Source organism: Leptonychotes weddellii, chromosome 3, assembly GCF_054177405.1.
Source record: "Leptonychotes weddellii isolate Sample4059 chromosome 3, ASM5417740v2, whole genome shotgun sequence".
Classification (NCBI taxonomy): Eukaryota; Metazoa; Chordata; class Mammalia; order Carnivora; family Phocidae; genus Leptonychotes; species Leptonychotes weddellii.
Genome location: NC_138371.1, coordinates 17,432,950 through 17,444,700, shown reverse-complemented (window position 1 = coordinate 17,444,700; position 11,751 = coordinate 17,432,950). Strand labels below are relative to the sequence as shown.

Here is an 11,751-nt window from a genome sequence, read left to right as displayed (position 1 = left end):
AACTGAGGGCTGCCCAGGCGAAGTACTTTTCCCACGCTCTCTGAGCCGAAGTGGCCCTTCCCCCATCCACAGGAGCCGGTCACCCCTGGAAATCTAACTGCCATCTGTCCCCCAGCAGGGCTCCCCCGCTGCCCACCTCGATCCTCAGCACTGTAGGCAGGCCTTCCTGAGCTCGTCCAAGGGCGCTGGAAGGGCCCAGAGAGATGAACTTGGCCAAGGATCCCATTTCACAGAAAACCACTGGTGCAGCCTCTGTGCAGGACGTTGCGGGCTCTCCCGGTCTACTATTCTGACCCACCCCTGCACCCGAGCCCCACGCTCCACCCAAACCCCCGCGTTCCAGCCCCCTCTCCCACCCTTCCCCTCACTGCCCCAAGGATGCCTGGCTGCCCAAGTCTGATCTCCCACAGCTGCCCCCAGCCTGGGCTTGCCTGGGGACTGGCCAGAACAGGGAAAGGGGCAGGAAAGGCCACATCTGGATCCTGGGCCCAGAGCCCCCTCCCCCCAAGCCAGCCATCACTCTCTTTGAGACCAACATGAACCTCAGCCAGGGATGACTTCCTCGCCCTCCTGACCCCTGTGCATGCCTTCACCCAGCCCAGACCTCTGAGAAGCCCCTCTGAGGAAGGGATCTCCTGCCCCTGCCCCCACCCCTCCTGCGGCGGTCAGGACTCTCCCCGCCCCCTCTCTCCCAGGAGACTTTTACCCTCATCATGTGGCCCCCAGCCCCTGCCTTCCCACCCCTCAGGCACCCTCACCCCAACACACACCTTCCTAAATCGGGGGGGCGGGGAGCAGAAAAGAAGGGAGAAAGAGGAAGCAGTGTTTTCCTCTTCTGGGCAGGAGGGGAGGGGAGGCAGGAGGGTCTTGGTAAGGATGGGCGGCCTATAGGGGAAGCGATGGTAGTGGGAAGAAGCTGATACTGAGTCTAGAAGGGATCAAAGTAACGGGATCCAAACAGAGGTCTCCACAGCCAGGCTTCCCCAGGTTTCATTTGCTAGGTCAGTGTCTCCTGTCCCCCAGACCCCTAGCACGGCCATGTCCCCAGCTTGGGCTGAGCAGCAGAGGGGTGAAGTATTTTCCCCCCAGTGTGGCAGGGCAGGGGGCGGGGGGTGGGGGCGGTGCAGGCAGGAGAGGCTCCCAAAACAAACAAACTTCTTGGTGGCTTCCTTAGACTACAGCTCTTGGACTCAAGTGGAGGCAAGAAAGGTGGGGAGGGGGGGATGTCCTGACCCGGAGAACCAGGGCCTAGGCCCTGTTGATGGGGAAGGACTACGGCTGAGGGCTTGCCCTAGTCAGTCTGTCCTTCTGTCAGTCAGCAGGAGGCAGAGAGGCCCTCCGCCTTCACCACCAACACTCCCGCACGCTGGCTCTCTGCCTAAGGATAAGATGTTGGGGAGGGGGGCGGCCCTGCGACCTCCTAGCTAAAGCAGCCAGACCTACCCAGAGCATGCAGGACAGACAGATCCACGTCATCTTCAGCGGGCGCCGTCCCTCGGGCCCAGGCCGGAGCCTGCTCACGGCCCCCCTGAGCTCACAGCCCCCACGGAGCAGGCAGAAGGCAGCTCTGAGAACGAGGGAGCAGTCAGCATCTGCCCGGCAGCTCACCCTGCCTGCCTCCAGCTCACCCTCCCTCCTTTCCTCCTCCCCCCACTCCACCCCCTTGTCCCAGCCTCCTGTCTCCTCCCTCCTCCCAGGCTCCACTGGTGGGGTTGGGGGTCAGAAGCCCTGCTTTGCAGGGGGGTATGAAGGAGACAAGGCAAAGGGACAGCTACTGGATACAGCCCCCCCCCCAGGCCATCACTGTCCACCCTGCACCCCCACCCCCACCTCCAGACATACAAGCCCTGTGAGCCACGGAGGCTCCTCCCGCCTTCTGATCTGATGCTGGCAGGCCCGCGGAGCCTACTGTCCTCACTGCAGAACCCCCTCCCCGCCCCCAGACCATTGATGAACAGACAGACACAATCTGTATATCCTGGGGTTCTCTGGCCCCGTCCCATCTCTTGAGTACAGATGCATGCCCTCCTGCCCTGGGAACACACATTTATTTGCACACACTCAGCAACAGGCCTTAACACAAGAAAAACCAGGCCCGAGACTGTGGGAGAATGGCCCTGCCTCCAGGCTGTGGATTTCATTCCAATTTTTTTCCTACTTCTTTTTTTTTTCCTTCTTTCTTTTCTCCAAACATCTGTCCCAGCCCTTCCTGCCCTTCCTAAAGGGAGCCCCGCTCCAGGCTCCTGCGAGAGTCTGTTTTTCTTGACTGTACCCTGGGCCAACATTTGGTTTGCATTTCCCCACTTCCTCCTCCACAGCCTCTGCCCCCCCTCCCTGGGCCCAGTTTTCACCTCCCACCATTCCACCCGCCTACTTCTCCCCCACAGTGCTCCCCTTCCCCTCCAGCCCTCCCCTGCCCTCTCCCCCACCTTTAGCTCAGGAGTGAGAGTTTGGGGTCCAGAGCAGGGTAAAAAGTAGGGTACAGAATATAAATGTATTCCCAGGGAGCACTGCAAGGGAATCCAGCAAAATCTGCTCAGGCCCTCATTGTCTTAATCCGCTCCCACCCCTCCCCCCCCAAGTTTTTCCCCCCATAGTCTTTCCTCTTTGAGCTCTGGCCAAGGCTGGACCAAGTGAGGGTGGGTGGGGCTGGTAAATCACCCGCTCTGCTTTTTGGAGCCTTCCAGGGGAGGGAAAGAGGGCTCAGCCTCACCCCCTTCTGTAGACACACACACCAGGACACACAGTCCAACTCACATAAACACACAAAATGCCGAGGACGGGGCCCCACCCAGAGTAGGCACTTTGAGACCACTTTCCTGGATTGAGTAACATGGCAAGAAAGTCCTCTCGCTTGGCTCCCCTGCACATGCACAAGTGTACGGTGCGTGCCCCTGGCATGTACAAAGGCTTACAGATCCCCTGACTCTCTCCCCCCCTCACCCAAAAGCATGCCCTTGCCACCCTCTGTCAGCACCACATACAGTGCATCCCGAGGGTTCAGCCTCTACAACCGGCCTCTCCCCTCAGCTGGACCTGCTCAGTCAGGTGTGTGGCCTCCCAGACCAACCGAGACATTTACCTGCCTAACTCCAGAAAGAGAGGGATCCCTTCACGCTTCAGCTGGGGAAAGGCTGCCACGTGCGGAAATGCAGGTTGTGCACTGCACAAGGGACTGACACTCTATCTTCTGGTGATTCTAAGAAGTCACGGGAGGACACCGAAGCAAGGTGTCTGATTCTGGTCCTTCCTGGAGCAGATGCCTGTGTTCAGAGTCTTTGTTCTGGTCAAGGAGACAGGGTGAAGAACCAGGGTCCCTTCTCGGGGGCCCCCTTCTCCTTTCTCTCCAAGTCTCTCCAAGTCCTTCTGCAGAGCTATGAAGCTGCAAAAGGTTTTGCCCCTCCACGGCATGCCCTGCAGCATCACGATACCCTTTGATTCCCCCAGTCCAGCCACCTCCCTTCCAAGCCTGCTGGGGCTCACTGACAGTTTGGCCGACACTGAATGCACCAGGGTTCCACGCATAGCCGGCCCTGCGACCACCCCTGGGTGGTCCACAGACGGACACTCCTGCACACCCTCCCACCCTCTGCAGACGAGCCACAGGCAAGCGAGGAGGCATGGCTTTCAGGAGGCCCTTGGGAGCCCACCCCCCAGCCACCACCACCCGCCCTTCCAGCCTTCCCACAACTTGGAGGGCTCAGCCAGCTCCAGCCTGACATCCCAGTACCCTGGCCCACTCTTCCTGCTCCCACAGCCCTTTGCTGCTGGAGACACTAGAGGATGCGCCTCCCGACGGCTATCTCAGTTCTGAGAAATCATCTTGCAGCTTCCCAGAAACGCTGGAAAACAAGCCCAAAGACCAAGTCACAGTGACACCAACTTGTCTGGCCTCCCACAAAGCCCAAAGGGGCCCCACGGACCTCAAGCCAGCCCCTTCCCCGGTCCCCTCAGGGTGTGGAGGACCCTCGTGCTGGGGGTCCCCCTGGAAGAACCCTCCCCCAGAATGTCCCCATCCCTCTATTCCAAGCCTGTGGGGGTCTCCCCTGTATCTGAACCTCTCACTGTTGGGAAGTCCTCCCTGCTACCTAACCACCATCCACCCTGTTGAATGTTAAACTCTGCCACCCGAGGGGTCTCTAACTCTGTAATGACCTCCTGATTTCTGGCTTGTTATCCATTTTTCATCCTTCGCAGCCTGGTGTCCCCTCCCCACCCACACAAGGGGACAGTTCCTTGGGCAAGTACATGCCCTGTGTTTCGTGTCTCCAGAGCCTGGTATACGGCAGGTACCAGACATGGTTGAAGAATGAATGAGTCGATCTATCAGTCAATGGGTCCTAACCTATTTTCCTCCTGTTAGCATCTACCGTCCCCTACCCAAACCCCTTTTTTCTCTCCCCCTCTGATCCCCTTAGAAGGACCTTGGGCAGTCCTGCCAGTACACGTTTGCACATGCCTGTGATACCCACCCATCTTCAGCACCATCTCCTCCTGCTAACCCCTGGCCTCTGGGCCCTCTCAGACTGCGGACTCTCAGGGGGCTCGGACAGTATTGCTCAGCCTGGGATTCCCCGCCTTGGGCTTGGACCAGGGTCTTGTCTGCAGCAGACATCAGGGACACGCCAGTGGGCTGGCTGGATTTTCTGGGCTGGGATCCCAGAAGCCTCAGGACCCGCCACCACCCCGGGTCCCACCACCCCACTGCCTCCCCACTGCCACGGCCAGGTCTGGGTTCCACTCGGCTTCCCCATCTGCACGCAGAGCACTTCCTGCTAGCTGCCCTCCAGATCCAGACCCAACAGCCAGCAGAAGAAACAGTTCGGGCGCTGGACGGAGGTGAACTGAGCTGGCGCACAGGGATGCGTGAGTGAGGGCGGGCATGAAGCTCAGGGGCTTTGCGAGCCTGAGCCTGACACCCCTCTCTCCCGGCCTCATTTCCTCACCCGCAAAATGGCCAGGCTGATGGCCTCTCAGGTCCCTTTCAGCTCCACCTTCTGTGATGCCCCCAAGTTCCCAGGCCGAGGCCCCAGTTCCCTCCAATCCACTCTTCCTGTCCCTCAACACTCGTCCATCAAAAAGTTCTTCCTGTTGTCTGGCCCATCTCCTGCAGTGGCTTTGAGCCTTGCCTCTGTCACAACCGGCACAGAAGCTGAAGGTCAAGATCATCGGAGGTGGAAAGACTCTCAGGCTCAGCGAGCAGCCACAGTCAGGGCGACCAGGAGAGTCATGGTCAGAGCCTTCAGGGGCCCGACAGACGTTAAATGAGAGGAGCGGGCAAGGGTTCTCTGGGGACCTCGAAAGGGCAGCCCCAGCTAAAGGGGACACGCACTCCTCAGGACAGCCACTGTGGCATCTGGGACATCTGACAGAAGACCACCAGATCCTTTGATCTGTCAAGAAGCCCCAAATCTATATGATCATATAAAATCTTTCATACAAAATATGAACAAAAAACCCGAATTTTGAAATTTAAAAAAAAAAGGAAAAGAAAAGAAAACCCATGCTGCCAGCCAAATTAAACATGTCCACGGGGAGAGTCTGGCCTTTGGGGCACAGCTTATCTAACCCAGCCCCCTTGTTGAACGGACGACAACCCTGCAGTGGAGGGAGGTCACAGAGCTGGTCAGGAAAGAGCCCCAGTCTCACGGTTCCCAGGCCCCACACATTTCCCTAAAGCAGCCAGTCACTGTGCAACAATCATGCTTCCAGCTTCCTGCCAACCCTACAGTCCACCGCCTTCCACGCAGGGGCCGCTCACACCACAGCCTTCCTCCCAGTCTGTCCCAGATGCCTCCCGTCAAATAAGCAGGGGCACTGCTGGCTCTGGGGTTCCTCTCCAACACCCAGCTACAGAGCCTGATAGTATGGGACGCGCAGGAATCTGACACCAAGCGCTCGGTAACTCCATCTGTACCCGTTCGTCCCCTTAGCCGATACCACTCCACCCCTTGCCCCAGGAAAGATAGTATTAACTAATCAGGCACTTCATTGTGGCATCCACTTAAGGCTCCTACCAGCTCTCATTTTACAGAGGCAGAAGCTGAGGCACAGAGAGGTTCAGCAAGCTGCTCGGAGTCACACAGCTAGGGTGTGTGAGAATGGAGAGCCAGCGTCTGACTCAACATCTCATGGGGATTGAGAACGTTCCTGCTGCTCCTATAGCAGGACTAGGGGCTATGGTCCCATGTGGCGGTGATGATTTAGCTCCCCGCCCACAGCTGATCCAAGGGCTGGCTCTGCAGCTCCACAGAGGGGGTCAGTTACCCAGGCCCAGGTCTGGCTTGGGTGGGAGGTGCAGGGGGCAGGAAAGAGGGAAGCTGAGGACAGTGCAGCCACAGGGTTCGGGGTGAGACTGACTGGCTCCCTTGTGGCTCCAGAAGAGCCAACAAGAAGAGAAAAGCCGTGGGACTTGCAAGCTCTGGGGCCCGAGATCTGGGTGAGCACAGGGTCTGGCCTCTGCTGGCCAGAGACCCTCCTTTCCAGTAAGCTATGCCTCCTCATCCTGCTTCTTCCCAGCCCCATACACACTCGGCCCTTGAGTTCTGCGGTGCTAGAACCCTAGCATGCCTCCATGTACCACTGCGCAGGGTGCCAGGGGTCAATGGGGGCTGAAGTCCCATCTACACTTCATTCACCAAGCCCGGCATGGGACACATCAGCCCGCAGCATGAGGCATCCATCCCAAAGCTTACCAAGGCACCCTGTGGGCTGGGGAGGTCTTGCCCCTTGCCCCCATGCCCACCACCCTTCCAGTATGAGATGGGGGTCACCCCGTTGCATTCCAAAAATCTGGATGCTCCCTGAAACAGAAGGCGAGTTTCCAACTGGGCCCTGCCTGGGCCTCAGTTTCCCTAGCTGACACAGGAAGGAGCATCATTCACCTCCCCTTCCCCTAACCTCCCCTCCACCAGCACCCTAGGTGGGGACAGAGTCTGGGCCCAATCCCAACAATTTTTAATAAAATCTTCGCCAGGGCTCTACTAGGTGATCTTGATCTCCCCCCCAGCTCTAATTTCCTGCCTGACTCCGGCCCTCCAAGGCTGGCTGGAGGGAGGGAGGCAGCTGCAGCTGCTCATCCAGCCCCTCACCCCCAGTGCCCCATTCAAATCCTGGCCCAGGAGGAGTTCGGGGTCACCCTCTACCTCTACAAATGAGGAGTGGGGGATTGCTAAGCGGCCTGGGGTCCAACTGACCTGGTCCTTGCTGGCCATTTCCCGCTGCAGGCTGCCTTTTCCCAAATGTGAAAACCCGACTCCGCAGCCTCTGAACTCAGAGTCCACTGGACCGCGGATGGGGCTCTGGCCCCGTGCTCCACGGCTGCAGAGCCTGCCTCCCAACCAATCCCTGGGGACAATGCATTTTGCTAGAAGATTTCAAAGCACACCTTGGGTGACTGGAGCAGAAGCCTGTTGGCACCTTTCCCCACTGCGGAGTGGCAGAGAGGGAAACTGAGGCCCGGAGGCAGCACCTGGGAGGAGGAGCTGAACATTCAATCCCATATGATGGAGAGAATGGATACTGGGAGAAATCCCTCCATCCCCACATACTCCAGTCCTGGCCTGTCTGGAGGTCTACAAGGAAGGAGACCCCTGCTGGAAAGGCACAATAGTAATCAAGATAATATCCCTAATTTTTATTGAACACCTACTATGGAGTAGGCACTTCGGTAAACACTTTAAACGTACTGCCTCATTTAATCCTCACAACAACCCAATGGTGTAGGTAGTTTCATTATCTCCATTTTACATGTGTGAAAACTAAGGTACAGCCAGATTTAGCAACTTGCCCAAGGTCCACCGCTAGTAAATGGGAGAGCCAGAATTCAAAGCCAGGCAGACGGGCTCTGCATCTGGCACTCTTAACCAGAATGGTGTACTGCGCCCCTCTCCCCCAGCGTGTCGGGCCCTTCTGGTTCCCAAAAGGAATGCAGAACAGACCAGAAGCCCAGTTCCCTGTTACAGGACCCCCAGTTCCTGAAATCCTTCCCCTCACTGGACGCTTCTAAGGGCTCAAGGTCATGCTCTTGGGGTTGTCTCTGACCCACCAGGAGAGAATTTAAGGTTACACACAGGTTTTCCAGTTCCCTACTCTGCTGGCTAGCTATGCACCCACCTCCACCCTCTCCCCAGCTTCCTCCTTACACACACACACACACACACACACACACACAAGTCAAGCAAACACACCCTGAAGGCATTGTCAAGGAGCTTCTCTAGGAGGATCCCAGGGGAAAGATGCTCAACCAGGACACGCCCACCCATAGACCCATTGCACTGCGTTCCCCGCAGACCCCTCCACCCTCACTAGCCCAGCTACTGCCTCCTGCCCTCATCCTCTCCCTGTCCAGTTCCCTGGTCCCTCCATCCTCTGGGAAATCCCTCCCGAGTCCACCAGCCCCTTCACGCCCCACTTCCATCTCACTCTGCTATCTCCGAGCCTTAACTCTGGGTCCTCTTAGTCCAGTGGGGGGAAAAGAGCCATTTCCAGGAACTCGTCCTCCCTTCCCACAGAAACTTAGGAGGGATGCTGAAAACCCTTAGAAACGCTCCTCTGTGCCCAAATCCCCACAGACTTCAGTACTACCCTTCAGACTTCTGACCCAAACTCCAGATGCGCTGGGGGAAGGGCAGCCACTCCCTCCTCGTGCATCCGTGCTGCCCGGGGAAGGGGCGCCCCAGGAGTCCCCAAACTCTGTTGAAAGCCAGGCTGACAAGGGTCAAGACGGTGTGTCCCTGAAGGTGGGAGGGTGATACCTCGGCCGCGGAGGAGACCACGGGCGGGGAGTGCCTGTCAGGGAGTGGGAAGCCGGGGTGGGGGAGGGGAGGGGAACAGGTGCCAGGTGAGGCGGAGGGCTTTTACCTGGCTGCGGAGGCAGAAGCGCGGGGGCAGCAGGCAGGAGAAGAGGTACTTGCCCCATCGGATCACGCAGGAGAAGCACCAGCTCAGCCGAGTCATGGTGACCCCCAGGATGGGCGCCTCGGGCGGGCGTGAGGGTCTGGGGACCGGCCGCTCCGGGCGCTGAGTTGGGGTGGGGAGAGGAGGACGCCGAGAGCCCGGCCCCGGGCGGGGGCGGGGGGGCGGAGGGGGGTGTCCGGGAGCCTCAGCCCCCGCGGGAGCAGCCCGCGTGTCCGAGTGTCCGGCCCCCTCTAGCCGGAGGAACGGCCCCGACGTGGCTCCATCTCCCCGGAAGCCCCGGCGGGAGGCGCGGGGCCGCTGCGGGGCGCTTCCAGCCTCGGAGACTTCCTCCGGCGGCTCCCCTCTCTCCCCACTCCCCGCGGCGTGACAGCCTCCGCGCGCCTGCTTCCCGGGCGGGCTGGGGAGGGGGGAGGGGGCGGGCGCGAGCACCCCGGCAGCTTGGGAGGCTGGCGGGGCCGCGCCGGAGAGGCGGGTCGGGACCCGGCAGAGGCGGGGCCGGGCGCCAGGCGTCCACCTGCGAGCAGGGCAGAGCACCGCCCGGCGGCGCTGGGAGCCTGGGCGACGGCGGCAGCGTTGTGCTCCAAGCTGCAGTGAGTGTGTGAGCGAGCGTGCGTGTGTGGATTCCCTCCAGACCTCACTCCATTCCCATATTGCTCCCCCGCGCATAATGTGATTAACTTCCACGGAGGCCACCGGCTTCCAGGACGAGCAGAAACATCCATGGGCTGGGGCGTGCACATGGGGACACTGAACACAACCGGGCCAGCTGTCCCCACTCACCACCAACCTCTGACCCTGGCCACACTCAGCCTCCCCTACCTGGGGCTCTCTCCAGCCAAGTCAGGGAGTGAGGGAGCTCTGAGCATCCAGAACCCGCCCAGGTTGGAAGGGACCCTGCCTCAGGGGCTGAACCAGCTCAGACGGATGAGAGCAGGACAGGCCCCCTCTGGCTATGGCTGAACCTCGTCCTGCTCGGGGTTCAGGGCGCACTACTCCCCACCTTCACTTCCCGTCCTGCCCTGTATCTGCCACTGGAGCCGGGGACCCTCCTCTGCCTCTGCTGTGCTCAGATGATGTGAAGTGAGGGCGGGTCCTCTCAGGAATCTTGTTTGGGGTGATCATACCGTGCCCCTGGAACTAGGGAGAGAGAAGTGAGAAGGAGGAGGTGCAAGACGTGGGAGAGAGGGAGCGAGAAACAGAGCCACAGAGGGAGAGAGAGGCAGATGGGAGAGCCAGACTACGGAGAGGTGGACCGGCAGCCATGAGCTTTGCCCCTGGCTTGCTGCTGCAGAGAAAGCGGGAGGGCAGCCAGCCAGCTAAGCCCTGAGAGTAAGGGGGGGGGGGGTGCGAGCTAGCAGGACCCCGCCAGGGCCTCCTCCTCAGCAACAGGCCAGCAGAGCAGCGGCGAGGGACCCCTCCCCCAGGGCCCCCACTACCTGCACTGCCCAGCCAGGCTTCCCTGGGACCATCTCAGGGCAATGCCCTCTCCCTATCCCCTTCCCCTCACCCCTGCCCCAAGCTCTCCCCTACTCCAGCAGACTTCTCAGGCCCTGCCCCCTCCCCACTTCAGATCCCCACCAGGAGACAAGGCAGTGGGGTATGGTGCCTTAGGGGAGACTGGGCAGGAACACAGTGAAAGAGAAGGAACAGGTCCCGGCTGGTGCATGGCTAGTGAGAGAGGGAGAGGCAGACATTAGGGCCCTCAGCCCCTCACAATCCCCCAAGCAAGGGAACCACCATCATCCCCACCCCCCGCCACACACAGGGGCCTTCCTCCTCTCTGGGGGTCCCACAATCTCCACAGCCTCCCTCCCCACCACAACACCAGAGGAAATGGATAAGACGTGAGATGTGAGGAAATAGGGCCTAATCCACAGCGAGTGGAACAAAGTTTAATCGAAAGGGACCACTTGTTGAATTTGTTAAATAAGAGGAAGTCCTTCAGATAGGATTGGCTGAGGCGTGGCCTTGCTCGGCCAAAGAGAGGAGGACTAGATGACTTTTTCTTCATAGCATCCTAAAGTCTTCCCAGCACTTAGGACACAAAAGGCACTCATCAAACACAGAAACAAAAGGGGGAGGCGGGGGTAGGAAGAAAGAGAAGAAAGTGGTGGCTAGACCCAGCTCTTCCTGGATCTAGGAGGATCAAGGAGATCCTGAAGAAAAAAGACTCAGAAGGGCAGAGGGCCCTTCACTTCATCCACTGCCCAGTGAGCTGTCCTTAAGCCAAGGACCTCCAGAGAGGAAGGGAAGAATGAGCAGCCGACCAGGACATGAAGTTTGGCCCATCGCTGCCTGGAGCTGCTCCCCAGCGCTCCCCTCCCAGCCTCTGGCCTAGCTTCATGCCCCATGTCTCAATTCCTGAAGATCCATGTGATCCTGCCCCCATGTGTATTGCCTTGACAGCACCCAGAAATATGTCCCCCACCCCCGGGGGGGAGTTTGATGCTCTTGGGAAATCACAAGTCCTCTGTTCTGTTTTCACCACCAGAGGAGGTCAGAATCCTGAGAACAGCTGCAGGATCCCCAGAATCTCCTGGAAAGTTTCAGCAACAACTCCTTTGCTTCCATTTCCACCAAAATTTTTGTGTCTTGGGGGGCGGGGGGTGAGGAGGAGCCTAATCCCAAAAGGTCTCTCAATCTCAATCCCCTTTTCCTGCTAAGTACTCAAAGCACCAGAAACTGCATCCAGCTCCTGGTGGGTGTTTAGTAAATCTTTCCTCCCTCTCCTTCTTCTTCCAGGCCCCTGAGCATCGGGGACAGAGATGCAAGGCTCCACAGAATGGACGAGACACAAATGATCAGACACGGGGGACCACATATTAGAGCCAA

At 59.1% G+C, this 11,751-nt stretch overlaps 1 protein-coding gene across 3 annotated transcripts in view; it reads right to left on the bottom strand.

The window, feature by feature from the left end:
* Positions 1 to 8,973, bottom strand: part of TNS1 (tensin 1) — a 201,161-nt gene extending 192,188 nt beyond the window's left edge. For 2 of the 3 annotated variants that reach the window (XM_081813624.1, XM_081813628.1), the window contains exon 1: positions 8,863 to 8,973. In XM_081813624.1, coding sequence (XP_081669750.1) covers positions 8,863 to 8,958 — 96 coding nt within the window. In that variant the 5' untranslated portion in view covers positions 8,959 to 8,973. Of the gene's footprint in view, positions 1 to 1,443; positions 1,575 to 8,862 lie in introns of those variants that run through there. The other variant, XM_081813626.1, reaches the window with a different exon arrangement.
* Between the last annotated feature and the right edge of the window lie 2,778 nt (positions 8,974 to 11,751).